Source organism: Anabrus simplex, chromosome 12 (assembly GCF_040414725.1).
Source record: "Anabrus simplex isolate iqAnaSimp1 chromosome 12, ASM4041472v1, whole genome shotgun sequence".
In the NCBI taxonomy this organism is placed as follows: domain Eukaryota; kingdom Metazoa; phylum Arthropoda; class Insecta; order Orthoptera; family Tettigoniidae; genus Anabrus; species Anabrus simplex.
In genome coordinates this window covers 36837393-36856008 of record NC_090276.1, presented here as the reverse complement: position 1 = coordinate 36856008, position 18616 = coordinate 36837393, and the positions used below count along the sequence as shown (strand labels likewise).

General features: G+C 38.9%; 1 protein-coding gene across 1 annotated transcript in view; it reads right to left on the bottom strand.

Annotated features, from left to right (window-relative positions):
* tst (twister) overlaps positions 1–18616 on the bottom strand; it is a 132996-nt gene that overhangs the window by 100148 nt on the left and 14232 nt on the right. The window contains exons 4-7 of the mRNA XM_067156822.2: positions 17828–18138; positions 8624–8818; positions 6664–6776; positions 119–350 (exon numbers count right to left, since the gene is read on the bottom strand). Coding sequence (XP_067012923.2) covers positions 119–350; positions 6664–6776; positions 8624–8818; positions 17828–18138 — 851 coding nt within the window. The remainder of the gene's footprint in view (positions 1–118; positions 351–6663; positions 6777–8623; positions 8819–17827; positions 18139–18616) is intronic.

Here is an 18616-nt window from a genome sequence, read left to right as displayed (position 1 = left end):
ACAAAACAAACAGCGAAAAAGATGGAATTTGGCAAATAGTTTTTAACAGTATTTATGGCCATACTAGGTATAAGAAAAAGGGATTCTATTAAAAAATACAATTAATTTTTTAACTAACCTCAATGTTATTGATATAATGGACTTCATCAAAGATAACATATTCAAGATCTCTAACAACTTCACTTCCTTGGTAGAGCATGGAACGTAAGATTTCGGTTGTCATAATTAGACAGCTGGCAGTTGGGTTTAATTGCATATCTCCAGTGATCAGACCAACAGTTTGGAACTTTTCCTTGAAATCTCGGAACTTCTGGTTCGACAGAGCTTTTATAGGAGACGTGTAAACTGTCCTGTAAAAAAAAAAAAACAGATTTTAAAAAAAATGTATACAATCCAAGTACTTTTAAACAGGGCAGAGCCACAATTGGACCCACAAACTGGTGAATACCAGGGAGGCTTTAGAAAGGGTAGGTCATGCTCTGAACAAATACTAAACCTCAAAAACATTATGGCATACCAAAATTAAGGACAAATATGTACATAATTTCCTTCATTGATTTTAAAAAGGCATACGATTAGATAGATAGAGGATCCCTTTTATCAGTCCCGGAGCAAATGGGTTTGGATAAGAAAACAAATAAATATCATAAAATCAACTATCACAAATACAATTTTGAGAGTTCAATTCATGGGTGAACTATCAGATTCCTTCGAAATAAGAACAGGAGTATGGCAGGTAAATGGGCTTCCACTGTCGTTGTTCAACTGTGCACTTGAGAAAGTAGTTAGAGAATGGAACAAACATATAAAGAGTGGAATTAGAATCGGTTGCAAAAAGAAGAGCCTTAAAAATCAACTGTATTGCTTCTGCAGATGATATGGCCTTGTTTGCTGAAACGATGGAGGAAGCAAGGGAGCAAATCCTTGAACTAGAGAAACAAGCAGCTGACATAGGTCTTCACATCCCCTTTGAAAAAACCAAAATCATGACAAACAACAAACACCTCAAAGTCCAAGAACAAAAGATTGAAATAGTAAAATAATTAATATTTCTTGGAGAATGGATTAGTTGGAATGCAAAATAATAGAATCCAGGAAAAATAAACTTGAACTAGCCTTCCAACTAACAAAAGATACAATAAGAAATCCCTGATACAACAAGAAATCCCTATCATCATCATCATCTTCATCTTCATCATCATTTCTTTGCTCCAGCAAGCCGGGTGTGGCTGTGTGCGAGCCTCCTCCAGTTTGTCCTATCCATCCACAGATGCTGCTCATATATGCGACAGATCTCCTTCAATATCTGTTTTTCCCAAACATCACAAGGTCTTTCTCTTGGTCTCTTCCCAGGAACATTGTGGTCAGAGTATGTTCGAGGAGTCCTGTGAGGGTCCATTCTTTTCATGTGACCGTACCATTGCAATCTCTTCAGTTTTAGAGTCTCCAGCAAGCTTCCTTCCAATCCAAGCTGTTGCCGGATATCCACATTCCTTATTTTATCCATTTTTGTTTTTTTTTGTAGACAAGAACGGAGGAACTTCATTTCTGTTGCCTGAAGATGACTCTTTGTTGATCCAGTAAGTGTTGCTGCTCTTAGGCCATACATCAATATAGGTACTAGATATATTTTGTACAAGCTGATCTTGGAAATTAACAGAAATGTTTCATCCCAAAGTATTTGACGTACAGTGTGATACAATTTGGAAGCTTTCTGTATTCTGTTACTAATCTCTTGATGTATGGTATTGTCTGATGACAGAACACTACCTAAATACTGCAAGTTGTCTACAATATCCATCTCCTCATCTCCAATTCTTAGATGAACAGTTGGAGAGTTTCTACTCATCACCAAGCCAACTGTCTTCATTTTGCTGATTTGGAGACCTAAGGTTGTATGTAAAAGTTTCATGCCAGAGATCCAGTCTAGTTTGTAGTTCCGCTTCTGTCTCACCCCATACCATTAGATCATCAGCAAAAACCAGGGCATTAGTTGTTACATCCTTTCTTTTAACCGCTTTTGAAACTTCAACCATTATGGTTATGAAGAGAAATGGTGAAAGACAACTTCCTTGCTGGATTCCACTTTTCGTTTGGAACCAACCTGACCTTCCATCCTGGACCTGGACACAACACTTGGCTTCATCATATAATCATTGTACTCATGCTATGATGTCATCGGGCACTTTCTTATGTCTCAGACATTCCCATATATGCCTGCATGGTACATGGTAATATGCTTTCTTGATGTCCAGAATAACAGTTATAAGTGTTTTACCTCTCTCCCAATACTTCTCATAGAGCATTCTGGTGGCAAAAATGAGGTCTATAGGTGATCTGTGAGGTCTAAATCTATGTTCTTACTCCTCAAGTATAGGTTCAACATATTTTCTAATCCTGCTCTCAAGGATGGACTCATAGACTTTGAGGCCATGTGACAACAAGAGTTATACCTCTGTAGTTGGTACATTTCCTTCTATCACCTTTTTTCAACAATGGGATGATGACTCCTTGCTTCCAGTCACTGGGTATTACATTCTCTTTCCAGATTCCATTTAGTACCCTGTACATCCACTTTTGTCCAACCTCTCCTAGTGCTTTGATCATCTCAATACTTAATTCATCTGATCCAGTTGATGTGTTGTTTTTCAGCTTAGATATTGCTGTCTCTACTTCCAACCATGTCAGACTAGTGGTATTTGTGCTGCCAAAATCATAAGGTTCGTCGTCTAATGGAGTGACATTTTCATAACAGTTCAGCAAAGTTTCAAAGTGCCTTTGGAACTCCTGTAATATTTTGGTCTTATCCCTAGTCACCTCACCATTAGGAAGTTCTACAGATTGGATAGATTCATTTTGAGTTCTTCTATTCTTAACAATACTGTTTAACAGTTTTTTATTTCCATCCTGCGTTACTTTGGTTTTCATCCAACTTCCTCCCAACCAATGATCTCACCCTACCTTCCAAAATTCCAGTGAACACCTTGCCTGGTATAATGCTATTAGCTTTACATTGCACTGACACAGATAGGTCTTATGGCAACAATGGGATAGGAAAGGCCTAGGAGTGGGAAGGAAGCTGCCATGGCCTTAATTAAGGTACAGCCCCAGCATTTGCCTGGTGTGAAAATGGGAAACCACAGAAAACCATCTTCAGGGCTGTCGACAGTGGGATTCGAACCCACTATCTCCCGGATGCAAGCTCACAGCCGTGCGCCTCTAACCGCACGGCCAACTCGCCCTGTTTGAAAAACTCTTGATAACCTACTGCCATGCATCATTTTGCAAGGAATGAAACATGCTTGTCAGTTTAACAATGAGTTAAAATTAAATAATACGTTTGGTAAGTGTATTTTGTTTTATTTTTAGTGCATATTTCTGTGCTTATTTTCAACATTTTTAGTGCATATGTGCATGCATATTTTTGGAGTTTTTAGTGCATATGAATCCGGGCCCTAGTAAGTATATATATTCACACTTTTTTTTGTAAAAATTATAAGACTACTTTTGATCTCAGATCATCTTCAGCCAGTATATCACAATCCTAATTTTAAAAAAAGCATACACTATGATTTAAATATTACCTTTCTCGTTTTAAAAATTTACACACTGGTCTGTTGTTACAAATCAAAGTCACAGTAAAATGGGTATGTTAAAGCCCTTTGCATCATTCAAACACTTGTGAAATACACTAATGCTTACTTCTAATTGTAAAACAGTGTCTTATTACTAATAACTAAAATAAGATTCACTATAATTAAAATGCCATTCTTCTTGAAATCTCAAGAACTGGTTTGTATTTACATTTCAAAGTCGTGGTAATACAGGTTATTGAAGCCGTCTGCACCATTCAAACATTCCGACATCATGCATACACTCAGACTGGTAGATATACGAAGAAGAATACAGTGATCCATGAATTGGAATATCCCCTTCATTAAGAAAACTGGCTTCATTCTCATATTTAGTCATCGTCGTCGGCTGTAACTTGATCCGAGTATATATAACTTCTTCCTGCATACAGTGACCAGTTCAACTCAGTTTATGGATGTGTTTGCGATGACTAAACAGACCAATCCCGGCATAAAACATACGCCCACACAAATCACACTGAATGGGTGCAGGAGGGCGGGGTTGTAATTGATGGAGTTTTCTTGCTTGTCACTTGGCCTCTTGATGTCTTGCGGTGTTCTCTTTCAAACAAGTTGACAGCGGTGGATGCAGTTTTCCGCCACAGTCAACAGTCCACAGAACATTCTTCCCATGTCTGTACATTTATACCAGTTGTCTTCATGATGTGTTTCAGCTGGTCCTTAAAATGCTTAAGAGGGGCTCCATGAGGTCTACTGCCGGAGCAAAGTTCACCATAAAGAATTTGGGGGAGGGGGGGAAGCCTGGTATCACCCATGCGGTGAACATGACCCAACCATCTCCGTTGATGAGTGATGATTGTTGCCTCAATGCTATTTAGCTGCGCTTTGTCGAGAGCTGCCATGTTGGTCACATAGTCCTCCCACTTAATATTCAAGATGTATCTCATTTTCTGTTGGTGGAAGCGGTCAAGTTTTTTTATATCACGGCGATAGAGTGTCCAAGTTTCACAGCCATACAGCAGCATGGAAATGACAACAGCTTTGTACACCATGAGTTTGGTATGCAGTTTTAAGTCTTTGTTCATGAAGACTCTGTGCATAACCGTCCAAATGCTCCATGAGCAGCCCCAATTTTTTTATCAACGTCTTGTTCGCAGGTACACCGTTTAGACAAGATGCTTCCAAGATATGAAAAGTGATCAATCTGTTGCAGTGTTGTGTGTAAGAGGGAGATGCTGCACTCAGGAATTAATCCTGGGGCAGGTTGCCGTATTAATGGCAAGACCAAAGCAATCACATGCAGTTTTAAAGCAGTTGACTGACTTCTTCTTCTTCATTTCGAATCACCCATCTTTGGGGTACGTCAGATCAATCACTTCTTAGATGCTTGTGCTCTTTTTTTCTCCCAATAGTTCTTCATTCTAACTGATCTCCTCCTCCTTTCCTCCTCTGATATCTGAATTGGTTTTCTGGTTTTGTTCTTAACTTGGAACATCTCAATTAGAAACTGTGAATATTTTAACAAGCCTCTTTGAAAGGAATTATCCATTTTCTAGGTGTGTGACATGAGGTTCCATCAATAGCTGAATCAAACAATATCTGCAGCTTTTCCTGTAGTGTATGTCTTGTCACCCAGCTTATTGCATGGTAATCTTGGATTACATTAAAGCATGACTTTGATGATTTTTTTTTTTAACTTTGAAATTTGAGATGTGACCTGATAAGATATTGCCATATCCATTGTTTCCTGTCAAAAACACTTAAAAATCACATAGCTCATCATCATCATCCAACTCCAGTGTACAAGAGCCCACCATTTCTTCCTGTCTGCATACATCTTCTGTTCCAGGACATCATCAGAGACCTCTCTCCTCCACATCTGATTTCACTGTGTCTATCCAGCATTTCCTTGGCCCTCCCCTTGGTCTCTTTCCTTGGATAATAACAGCTGATGGTACTACCTGCGACTGTCTGGCCAGTACCAGACCTAACAAACTAAGGAAGAACTAACAGCTAAAGGCGGAGGAGCTCTTCGATAGGAGACCTGATGAGGCCTTTGTGTAAAAAATGATGCATAAATTCGTCGAAGTGCTGCTGCCTTGTAGATGTGGCAGGGGACTGCCAAAGACTAGGGAGATTACCCTGACAGAAAATTATCTGCAGTGTTAGACTTAGCAAGCCAACTGCACCGAGGTAAATGAATGTTGCTTTCAAATGACATAGTTAATACCTTAAAATACATCCCTCATCATCATCATCATCATCATCATTGTACAGTTCCAGTTTCCTGGGTACTGTTAATGAGCCTCTTCTACTTCTTCCTGTCCATATACAACTTGTCATGGAGAACATCATCCTTGATGGTTATGAATTTCATGTTTTTGGTCCGTATTGAACTGAGAATAATATATAAGTAATAATAATAATAACGTAAATGTTTCCACCTTTTCAATACAATATATTCACAAAATTACAAAATTATACGGTACTAGTTTCGACCCATCTAGGGGTCGTCATCAGCCGTATTGACAAATGATCTTTGCTCCAATACGGCTGATGATGACCCCTAGATGGGTCGAAACTAGTACCGTATAATTTTGTAATTTTGTGAATATATTGTATTGAAAAGGTGGAAACATTTACGTTATTATTATTATTACTTATATATTAGAACATCATCCACCTGTCCATCCTCTGGTAACTAGATAAACCTTGATCATGTCCATCCATCAGGTTTTAGCTCTTCCTACAGGTCTTTTCCCCTCCACCTGTCTTTCTGGCTGTTCTTGTAGGCTCCATCCTCACCACATACATCCCTATTGGACCACATTCATAATATTTTCTACTCTTCACTCTCTGGTTATTCCTATTTTATTTGAATGTAGTCCATTATGCTGGCAAGACTAAACATCCCCCAGCTAAGTTCCACGCAGGACTCGCTTGCACCAAGATTGGCTGTTCAAGATTGCAGAACTAGCTGCCTGGGTGCATCAAGTGGGAGTAGAAGAGGCTTCTTTTTAACCTGCACACTGCTAATCTTGAAAAGAAATCAATAAACTGTAAATCTTACCTCGTCATGTGCTTCAAGGATAAAGCTATAGCATACTCAGCAACCACTGTCTTTCCCGCAGAAGTGTGAGCTGCCACAAAAACATTAGAGTGCTCTTCCACTTTCAAGATGGCCTGAAAGTATAACGAATAACTGCAACAACTTCCTTCGGTTAAGAAGACTATCTCAAGTCAAAGAAATACAACATACAGAGGAAATTGGCTTAACTTAAGCAACATTCATTGTAAAACACAGCCTGAAATAATTGTACACCTCATCTGAATAAACTGGGGAAGATCCAAATAGAATTAATAACATTCCGAACACAAACAATTTACTAACATGAAAAATATTCACACAAGTGAATGAAAGTTATTGTACAGTTCGTATAAGGAATGAAAAGGATGCAGTCACAGGAAATAATGTATTTGGTAACTATCCTTATCCCAGTTCTTCTAATTAAAGGGTGGGATTGTATCAGCAGACAGCAAATACAAATTCATATTATTATTGCTGGCAAATGAACAACTATATCTGAAATAGAACAAACACAATTATTTTGATCTGCAGTAACCAAAATGACATTATGTACTTTGTTTTAAGGAATACAGTCGTCCCTTGCTTTATGCAGTTAATTGGTTCCATGAACAAGTCACATAACGTGAAATCATGAAAAGCGAGGTTTTTCATTTTTTTTTAACAATTCGCTTTACGTCGCACTGACACAGATAGGTCTCATGGTAACGATGGTGGGATAGGAAAGGACTAGGAGTGGGAAGGAAGCAGCTGTGGCCTTAATTAAGGCACAGCCCCAGCATTCGCCTGGTGTGAAAATGTGAAACCACCGAAAACAATCCTCAAGGCTGCCGACAGTAGGGATCAAACCCACCATCTCCCGGATGCAAGCTCACAGCTGTGTGCCCCTAACCGCATGGCCAACTTGCCCGGTAAAAACAGGCGAGTTGAATTTAGAAACGATGAGACAGGATAAAATAATGAAAACGTTTCACCTGAGAGAAAAAAAATACTGAATGAATTATTTAAACTTATAAAGTTAAATTTTAATTAATGAATGGATAGATGAAGATTCATTGTGTTGTGAAATACAGGGTCATTGAAAAAACCCACAGTTTAAAAAAATTGCTGCTTCAAGTTGGATGGACATGCTGAGGCTACTGTGGCCTTGAAATGAAGAGGAAAGAAGGAAGTTCTTTCAAAACCACTACCAGTAGTAGTTGCTTGACCTTGACTGGGCAATGTAACCCTGTCTATGTATAGTGCATCTGCACGTGTGCTGTGTAGCCAGGCCAGTACAATGTGGAGCACCCAGCAGAAAGCTCATATATAACTAATTACACAAGAAACTGATGTCCGTGTTATTTTCACACAAGATGGGCATCAAAGCAAATGTACACAATCCACTGAATGCTTAGTATCTGAAAGTTACGGCTGGTCGAGGTTGCCCTACTCCCTGGCCGCCTAGAAGCCCTGATCTCACTCTAATGGATTTCTTCTTCTGGGGATACATTAAGATCAATGTTTATGGTGAGAATATATAACATCTCAGACAAAGAATCACTGCTACTATCATAACTGTCACTGCAGATATGCTCCAGCATACAAAGCAAGAAACTGAGTATCAACTCTATGTCTGCCGTGGGGCACACATGGAAATGTATTAAGATATGTAATTAAAAAAATAATCTTCCATCTTTTCTTTTCAGTTTAAGACCATAATTTCAACCAACTGCAATTTTTAAGTTAACATTTTTAAATCACATTAAAACAAAAACACAGAAAATTAAACAACACATATAAAAAGGAATATACCTGTTATGTTAATTCTTCCTATTAAAATGGTTCCATAATTAACTGTATCAACCAGAACAGTAATGATTACAATAAGTTAATACTCTCCCCAATTGCTAGACATCTGTGACCGGGAGAAAACAGTACTCATGCATTCACACTTCCATCTCACCTGTTTCTGGAAATTGTCCAATTCAAAGCTATATGTAATTGCTGGATTTGGAATCTTCTCTTCAAAGTCTGTAACAGGCTGTGAGATGTCGATCAATTCAGCCCATTCAGCAACTGTAGGCCCTCTGGCTGACGGTGTGTTGCTTATTTTCAGAACAGGTGGTTCAATTTTTTTCAGGACAGACAAATTGACTTTCTGTAATATAACAAACAAATCATTAATATCCACATCTTTTGTTTACACTAAGCATAGTAAAAGTGGAAGATAAGAAATAAATTTCAATACAATGTATCAAGTAAATGATTTTACATCACTTGATGTATTTCTTATAACTGCACTTCAATACGGAACAAAAATGAAATTTATAGCTTATAAAGTGGCATATGCAGGTTACAGACCGATGATATGACAGCAGTAACATGCAATTATGGACAGGAAGCCAGGAGGAAAGGAAGGAACTCACATGAAAGAAAATGTTCACACACCTTACATCCAGCTACACCATATTGCAATGTTTCTAGAAACTTGTCATGGACAAAGGTACCAGTGAAGACTGATATTATTGGTTAACCTATTCACACTGATTGACAAGCTGTGGTCATGCATGAATCAAATGACGAGTTCAGCTCGCAATGACGCAGTGTCTCTTATCTTCATATAATACATTCACTCTGCAATATACCAGGTGTATGCATAAGTCTCTTCCAGTTTCCCTAAGAGATTTCACCAGTGAACAGTATGCAGCGTATGAATTTGACACATACGTCAGTTTGTTTGTCTGACATTAACCTACCAACACACACAAGTCGAGTCCGCCAAACACTAGCGGCTGAGTTGGATCGTTCAGTGATCATGTTGACGTTTGTATCTGAAAAAGAACATGTGCGGCACACATTGCTTTTCTTATTCAGTCAAAAGATAAAGGCTGTGGAAAGCCATCGTTTGCTGGTAGAAACATATGGTGAACATGCCCCATCGATTAGAACATGTGAGACATGGTTTCGACAATTTAAAGGTAGTGATTTGCAGGTGTTACTGGATGATGACACAACTCAAACTCAGCTATCGCCAACAAATGATTAATTTAAATCACCCACTGATCGAAAGACAACCGGAATGGGACAGAAGACATGGCAAACTAACTTTGTTACACGACAATGCGCCGTCTCACAGAGCAAAACCAATGAAAGACACCTTGAAATAGCTTGGATGGATATCCTTCCGCACCCGCCATACTACCCCGACGTGGCACCATGTGACTATTACCTCTTCACAACAATGGGCCACGCGCTCGCAGAGCAGCACTTCAGCAATTTCGAGGAAGTTGAAAATGGCTCGATAAATGGTTTGCTGCAAATGACAAGCAGTTTTCTGGCATGATACAGTATTCATAACTTACCTGAAAGACGGGCGAAGTGTGTAGAAGCCAATGGCCAATATTTTGAAAGAAAAAAAACAAAAAAATAATTTCGCTTGAAAATTACGTGTTTTCTTTTTTTTTTTTTTTAAAAAGGCAAATACTTATGAACACACCTGGTATGTGCATGACACTTTCCCACTGATATCAATTAACCTCAACGGTTTTAAACATCATCATCATCATCATCATCATCTTTTCCCAACTCCAGTTTCCCAGGTGTGGTGTACAAGCGCTCGCCATCTCCTTCTGTCTTCATACATCTTTTATTCCAGTACATCCTCCCATTTGTGTCCTCTCCCCTCCACATCTGATTTTACAGTCTCTATCCAGCATTTTCTTGGTCTTCCCTGTGGTCTTCTTCCTATGAGATTAAGGTCAAAATATTTTCTGGCAGGTCTTTCTCTGTTTATTCTCATTAAGTGCCCATACCACTGAAGTCTGCGTTTCTTTACAACACTGGTAATAGGAACCTCGATATCAGGTACTTTCCTATTCCCATTTCCTTATCGCAACGATGGGATAGGAAAGGCCTAGGAATGGGAAGGAAGCGGCCATGGCCTTAATTAAGGTACAGCCCCAGCATTTGCCTTGTGTGAAAATGGAAAACCATGGAAAACCATCTTCAGGGCTGCCGACAGTGAGGTTCGAACCCACTATCTCCCGATTACTGGATACTGGCCGCACTTAAGCGACTGTAGCTGTTTAGAACAAACACAGAACAGCTAGTCCAGTAGACCACAGAATGCTCTTGGCAGGGTGCCCCACACAAATTATGCCTGCATGATGTTTCATATTTCTCACGATCATGTTTCGAGGCTTTAGTTTCCACGTTATGCCTAATTACTCTTCGAGTGTTTAACTACCTTCTAATTTAATGGCAAGCTGCAACCTTGACCACGTCTTTTGACAGACACATTTCTCTGTGTTTGTGACATCGCTTGTTTATAATGCATATACATACTATTGCCTTGGAGATATAGTACACAATTTAATGAACCATTTTATTAGAACTTTAAATTTTATCCAAGAAAATCTAGTTTTAATCTCAGACTACATTATTTTAGAATGACCACAGATAGTGGTCCATTAACATTTTATCATGAGTTTATCAAATGTAATCCAATTCACAATATATGTACCAATATTTTAGATAATATTGCAAGGCTAATTTTCTAGCTTCTTTTTTAGTATTTAAGTGTAATATTTTAAGATTGTATTCAAGGCTGAAAATGCCCTTAAATGGGGCAAAACATGTCCCGAAAGTGATAAATGATTGACTGTATTAGTAACCACATATAAGTCCGACTCGTTGGCTGAATGGTCAGCGTACTGGCCTTTGGTTCAGAGGGTCCCGGGTTCGATTCCCGGCCGGGTCGGAGATTTTAACCTTAATTGGTTCATTCTAGTGGCCCGGGGGCTGGGTGTTTGTGCTGTCCCCAACATTCCTGCAACTCACACACCACACTTAACACTATCCTCCACCACAATAACACGTAGTTACCTACACATGGCAGATGCCGCCCATCCTCATCGGAGGGTCTGCCTTAGAAGGCCTGCACTCGGCTGGAAATAGCCACACAAAATTAAAATTAAACCACATATAAGTAGACAAAAAGTATTGAATAGGTGCATTAATAAATAATTTCATTGGATTTTAAGTTATAACAACTTTCAATACCGATAAAACATGAGGTTTATGACATGTAACGCACAGCATGTCGAAGAGTTTCCAATACATGTTCGCAGATGGCGGGTGCCGATGTTACGGGACCCCAAAATGCTAGGTGCACCATACTACGATCCTCCAGCGGGGTGACGTTTCTTGGTCGAGCCAAACCTGCATGACGTGATTGGGTGCCCTCATTTACCCATTGAGTCCATCATGGGGCCACTGTGACATCTGAATGGCCCACATGCCTGGCACTTGCACGATACGACCAACCAGCCTCATGCAGTCCCACACTGCGGCCTCTGTCAAATGCTGCCAATTGGCGGACAGGCTGTCTAACGCGTCTGTGGGGCATCACGGGTGCTTCGTACTGTATGTAGTCAGGCAATGTACATTTAAGTGAATTACTAATTCATATCTACTTCTTTCAAAACCGGGACAGTCAAATAAAAGATGAAAATCAGTTTGTGGCATTTCACAGGTACAAGTGTAGGGCTTCTGGATATTGATTCTAAACCTCTGGGTCTGTAAGGCATAGTGATGTGCATTCCATAACATCTCCTACCCAAATCTCAACCTCACCTGTACATGGTGTAATAACTTCCTTTTACAGACGAGGCTCTGGGGACCGAGTCATGGCGGTATAACCATTCCATCTCAGTACAGAGGAAATGCAGTACCATGCAGCTGGTTCAGAATCTGAAAGGTGACAGACTCACCACTGAACTTACCTCCTTCTTGCCAGCAACTAGCTGGGGGGACATTTCCTTGCTTTCAAGTCTATCAAAGATACAACTGCAGAATGGAAAAACTGCTTAAAGAAAGTACTATCCCAGGTGGTAGCTCAGAAGAGAAATCCACCACTGCGTTATGCAATGCATCGGGACCTAGGGTTCTGGGGAGTCCCAACATTTCCAATGAGGATGAGTCAGAGCGTCCTTGGAATCCTTCCACATTGGAGATTGAACAGAATTACAGCATGAATAAGGCTAATGCATGGAAGAAAGAAATCATCCTGAAGTTTGCCACATGGAATGTAAGAGGTATAGCTCATAAAGAGGAACAGCTAGATGACATTTTGGCAAAAAATGAAATCTCAATTGCCGTAATATCAGAGACCAAAAAGAAATTACAAGGTACAAAACAGACACGAAATTACCTACAGTTTTACGCTGGTGTAACTTCCGAAAATTGAGCACAAGCAGGAATAATAATTATGATACATAAACGTTTTAAATCTGCCATTAAAGATTACACCTTCTGGACTGAACGAATAGTAAGGATACGTCTGAAAATATCTAGGGGATACCTGTCTGTAATTGGAGTATATGCCCCAGTAGAAGGCAAAGAAGACAAAAATGAAGATTTCTACAACAAATTGCAACAGGTTTTGAATAAAATTATGATTATCTCTTATTGATGGGTGACTTCAATGTAAGAGTACGTAATGCGAAAGTTGGACAGTCAACTGGCACATTTGGTGAACAAGTCTAACAACAACGGAATTAGATTAATAGACTTCTCCACTTACAATCAGTTAAAGGTAATGAATGGTTTTTCCAATCATAGAGACAGCCATAATTACACATGGGAGGCAAGAGGCACAAAATCAATACTAGATTATGCTGTTTGCAATTTCAAACTAGCAGAAATGGTTTTAGATCCAAGAGTTTTTCGAGGCCCAGAATTAGAAACAGATCACTACCTTTTAATTTGCCCCATTAGAATAAAACCTCGATGGCACAGCAAGATGAAGAAACCAACAAAATCAAATAGAACCTCTCTCTACAAAGTACAACTTCTTCATGATCCTAGTATTAGATGACTCTACCAACGACGACTAGCTGAATTAACACAATCAACTTCAACAGTAGAAAATGTTGAAGAGGAATGGAAACACCTAACAACCACCTTAAAACAAGCAGCCAAAAAAAGCCTTGGCACCAAAACAAAATGGCAGAGGAACAGGGGACTAAGAATATGGGATGAAAACATCAAGGAAATTATCAAAGACAAACATAAAGTCTACAGGAAGTACTTATGTACTAAGAAATATGAGGATAAAATAGAATACCACAGAAAGCGAGCAACTGCCAAGAAAGAAGTGCGCAAATACCATAGGAAGAACTGGGAAGAATTTGTATCCCATTTAGAAAATGACATAACCAGACCTCAACCATAGACTTACAAAATTTTGAAACATTTAAATAGGGAAACTAAAGACACACTCAGAATCAACACAATCTCCTGCAACACTTGGTCACATCACTTTCAAAATTTATGGTCACAGAATGTCTCACCTATTCATATACTTCACTCAGACAATCCACGCGTCGAATGCATTACAATGGCAGAACTAGTCGCAGTCCTGAAAACACTAAAGTGCAATAAAACACCTGGGAAAGATGGCTTAAATATAGAGTTATTCAAATATTCATGCCCCGGTGGGAAGAGATGGTGTGAAAATGCAAATCTTTTGTATAGACCGTAACAGTTCTTCTATAGGACTAATACATGAAAGGATGATGATGATGATTCTAAACCTCTCAAAATTTGATTCAAATTTTCCATGTCCTGACATAAACTGTGTTAAAATAATATGGTCATGTGTTAATTTACTTTTCAGTCTATCCTGAATCTTAGGAAAGAACAAATTCCTTGTATGCTGACTTCTTGAACTAGTTATCCATAGATTATTCCATTTATTCTCTGTACAGTATATGTTTTTGGTTCCTTTTTGACAAATGACATAGGGCATTTGTCATATATTAACAGAGAGTCGGGGGTGGCTGCAGCTTCTTTGGCCAGTCCATCAGCTCTCTTGTTCCCTTCTGAGCCGTTATGACCTCGTACCCACTTCATGAAGATATGCCTACTGTAGTCTAATACGAGGGGGGTACCCGAAGAAAGAAGGAATTTTTTTAAAAAAGCTATATATTTTTAATTTTTTTTTAATACCTTTGTCCCACCAGTGCTTCCACTGTTCAAAACATTTTTTGTAGTCATCTTTAGAAATGGCTTCCAGCTCCTCCCTCGTTTTTTCTTGACCTCTTCAATGTCGTCAAATTGGTGTCCTTTATCGTTCTCAAATGTGATTTTATTTGACAGAAATAAATATCACACGAGAACAAGTTCACGTCCTTGTGTAAATTACTTTATTGTCACTGTAAGTCACAGCACACAATTATACACACTACCAAGTGACACTACAACACTTAATAGCGCAGTACCCTGAAGTCGATTTTGACAACTACATATCTACAACACCGACTCGCACACTACAACATGCGCTCTCTTGAACTCACCGCCTCACTGACTGATGGCTCGATATATATACTGTTTGATCAACCGTCTAGAATTATCGATTTCTGGAAGGGTTCTTACAACACTTTAGTGGAACGCTCTCGAAACATCAGTCGACCAGCTAGTTGAATGGAGTACTCCAGTAATGGATCCAGCTAGAACTTTCCTTACTGTTTACCAATACACATGGAAATCTGTCCAACATTCCTAATGTATCTACATGTATCTGGATAATAAACGTTACAGTAAGTTTCCAGAACCCTTCATATATACCAAATTACAGTAGAATAAATCTAATATACGAACATTACAGAGTTTTCTACCCCTTTCGACTATATAGGTTTTGAGGTTAAACTTATACACAATACGTGTTTGGGGTTATACAAATTTTTATACTACATATTTACAGGGAAACCATGTATTAATCATATTTAACATTTAATAAAAGATAATTTAGCATTTTTTAAAATTTTTATTTATTTTATGCCCACATTGGAGCACTGAAATCAATTTATATACAGTCAAGTCTTATGAATAATGGTTACAAATTTCGTTGATTTTTTCTTCTTTTGTTCCCAGAAATGTTTCATTCTCTCTGACCTGGCTGCCCGTTCTTTGTCAGTTATGTTGTACTGTTTGCGTGTATAGGTCTTCAGTTTAAGTCTCACGTCGTTATTTCTCAGGATTCTCTTCTCTTCTCTTCTCTGTTTTCAATTTGTTGAATTGTCAAGCCTAATTCATTTAAATCTTCTTGGACTTATTTGAACCAGTGATTTTTAGTTTTACTTTCCCAAAAGTAGTTGAATAAATGTTTGAGTATCGTAGTCTCTGGTAGTCGTGATATGTGACAGAAAAAAGCAACTATTCTTTTCCGCATTGTATCTATTATAGACTCAGTCTCCTGGTATACAATTTCATTGGGTAGTAATCGCCATTGTCCATCTACTTGGTGTTTTTTGTTCAGAACTGTTCTAATGATTCGTCTATCTATTTTCTGTAATTTATCTGTAGTTGATTTTGTATTCAAAGTGAATAAAGTTTCACTAGCATAAGGCTTAATAACAGAATAACATAATAAATTTCGCATTTATCGAGAGAGATTTATTCTTGTAGGTTGGCCAAGTAATGTGTTGTGCTTGTTTTAATTTGGTAATTCCATTTTCAACTGATATTTTCTTAAGACTAATGATTTGGTCAGGACAACTTCTTCCAGGTCGAAATCCCCCCCCTGATACTCTCCAAGTTCTTGGTCGAGCTGTTTTTGAATTCTCGTGAGGATAATTCTAGACAAGATCTTATATGTGATATCAAGTAGAGAGATCCCTCAGTTATAATCTCTCCAAGATATTTAAATTTATTAACCACCTTAATTTGTTTGTTATTAGTCAGTGTGATAGGTGATGTTTCCACTTTGAAGGATGGCATCATTTCCGTCTTTTCAAAGGAGATTTGTAATCCAATTTTTGCTGCTATTTGTTCTAATTCTTCAATTTGGAGTTTAACCTCTTCCACACTACTTGCAAGTAGCACAAGGTCATCTGCAAATGCTAGACAATTGAGTTTGATATTTTTGCCAATCTTGATGTTTGGTTGAAATTTCTTAGACCATTCTCGCATGACTTTCTCCAATGCACAGTTAAACAGTATTGGTGAGAGAACATCCCCCTGTCGAAGCCCAGTCCGGATTTCAAATGATTCAGACAACTCTCCTCGGAATTTAACTTTTGCTGTAGTGTTCTTGAGGGTAACACCAACGAGATTAATGAGTTTCTGGTGTAACCCAAATTCTTTAAGGATTTTAAGTAATGACTCGTGATGAATACTGTCATATGCTTTCTTGAAGTCAACAAAAGTGATAACTAGCTTTTTGTTTCTCATTCTTTGATGGTTCATAATCCACTTAAGACTAATGATTTGGTCAGGACAACTACTTCCAGGTTGAAATCCCCCCTGATACTCTCCAAGTTCTTGGTCGACCTGTTCTTGAATTCTCGTGAGGATAATTCTAGGACAGGATCTTATATGTGATATCAAGTAGAGAGATCCCTCGGTAATTATTTGGATCCAGTCTATCCCCCCCTTTTTGTGTATTGGATGAATTATAGCTGTATTTCATTCTGCAGGCAGTTTTTCAGAGTTCCATATGTCTATGATGTGTTTAGCATTTAATAAAATATGACCAAAATATACCAACCACAATAATTGAAGGTTTTACACCAGTTACGATGACGTACCTATGACACTTTTCGTGCCCCTTTTCATGCGTGGGATAAGATAAAAGTACCATGGAGCCAGGTCAGGCGTGGTGCAGTGGAACCATGCCATTTTTAACCAAAAACTAACAGAGATCGCTGTGTGTGCAGGTGGCATTGTTGTGGTGAACCAGTCTCCAGTCTGCCACAAATTGGGTCTTTTTTGACAAACACTATTGCGCAATCTTCTTAAAACTTCCCAATAAAAGGTTTGCACATTGTTAACTTAAACTTGCCATCATAAAAAACAAAACAAGAACAAAGTGCTAGCATAAACAATCACTGTAGTTGAAGAGAACAAGCCAGGTCGACAACACAGCAGGCACTGAACTAGCAATGAATTGCGCTATACATGCCTAGCGGCAGAAATGCATACTACACAAGCTTCGCCCACGGCAATGTTACTCCGGTTAATTTTGGGTACCCCTTCGTACATACTATACTTACATTATTATGACTTTTAATTATGTTTATACCATTACATATTCCTATTCATACCCCTAAACAACTTAACTACACAAAAACCGAACAACATAACAGATCAACGACCAACATCTTACCTCTGGAATAACCTTCATCTCCTCCTCCGAATCCACCTTCATAGTCTGAACTATTGTTTTGGTTGCATCCTTCACATTACTCTGTTCATCCTGAGGTGCCGATTCCTTCCAGAGTCCCAAGAGGTTTTCTTCCTGTTGGATAATGTCCATGAGACTGGGAGCTGGCGAGCTCTCCTTCTCCGCAGGCTTCTCGACCGGTGCTGCCTTGCTCTTAAGTTCAGGAAACGCTTCATCCTCACCTTTGCAAGGTGTACGGCCATCTGCTTTGAACTTGATTCCTCGCTCCAAGCCGGGAGCAATGTACAGAAGGTCTGTAAACAGGAAACAAAGTACTTAGAAATAAAGATCATCAAATACACTAACTGATCAAAGATTCTGAATTGCTTCATGCAGAAAGGGGCTTAGTCCAATATAGTAATTTACAGGGAAAATATAAAAATAACATTTTGGAATAATACATCACCCAAATAACATTTAAAGTCACATGTTTCGAGGACCTAATTGCGGTGCAATGCAGCCGAAATTTATCAATGAATGAGCAATGTGTACGGTGAAACTTTCATGAGTGACAGCGAAGTGCAGCAATGGTGCAGGTACTTTGAAGCAGGACGTACAGACGTTCATGATGCAGGCGGTCAGGGAAGAAAGCGAGTATCAACCGATGACCTTGTTCAGCGATTGCATCAGGCGACTCGAGAAAATTGCATTGCAACCTCAGCATGAAGAAATCGGATGACAGGGCGCACTTCACACTTGGCGGCAGGCTCTATTGTCCTAGGTGTGTTTACG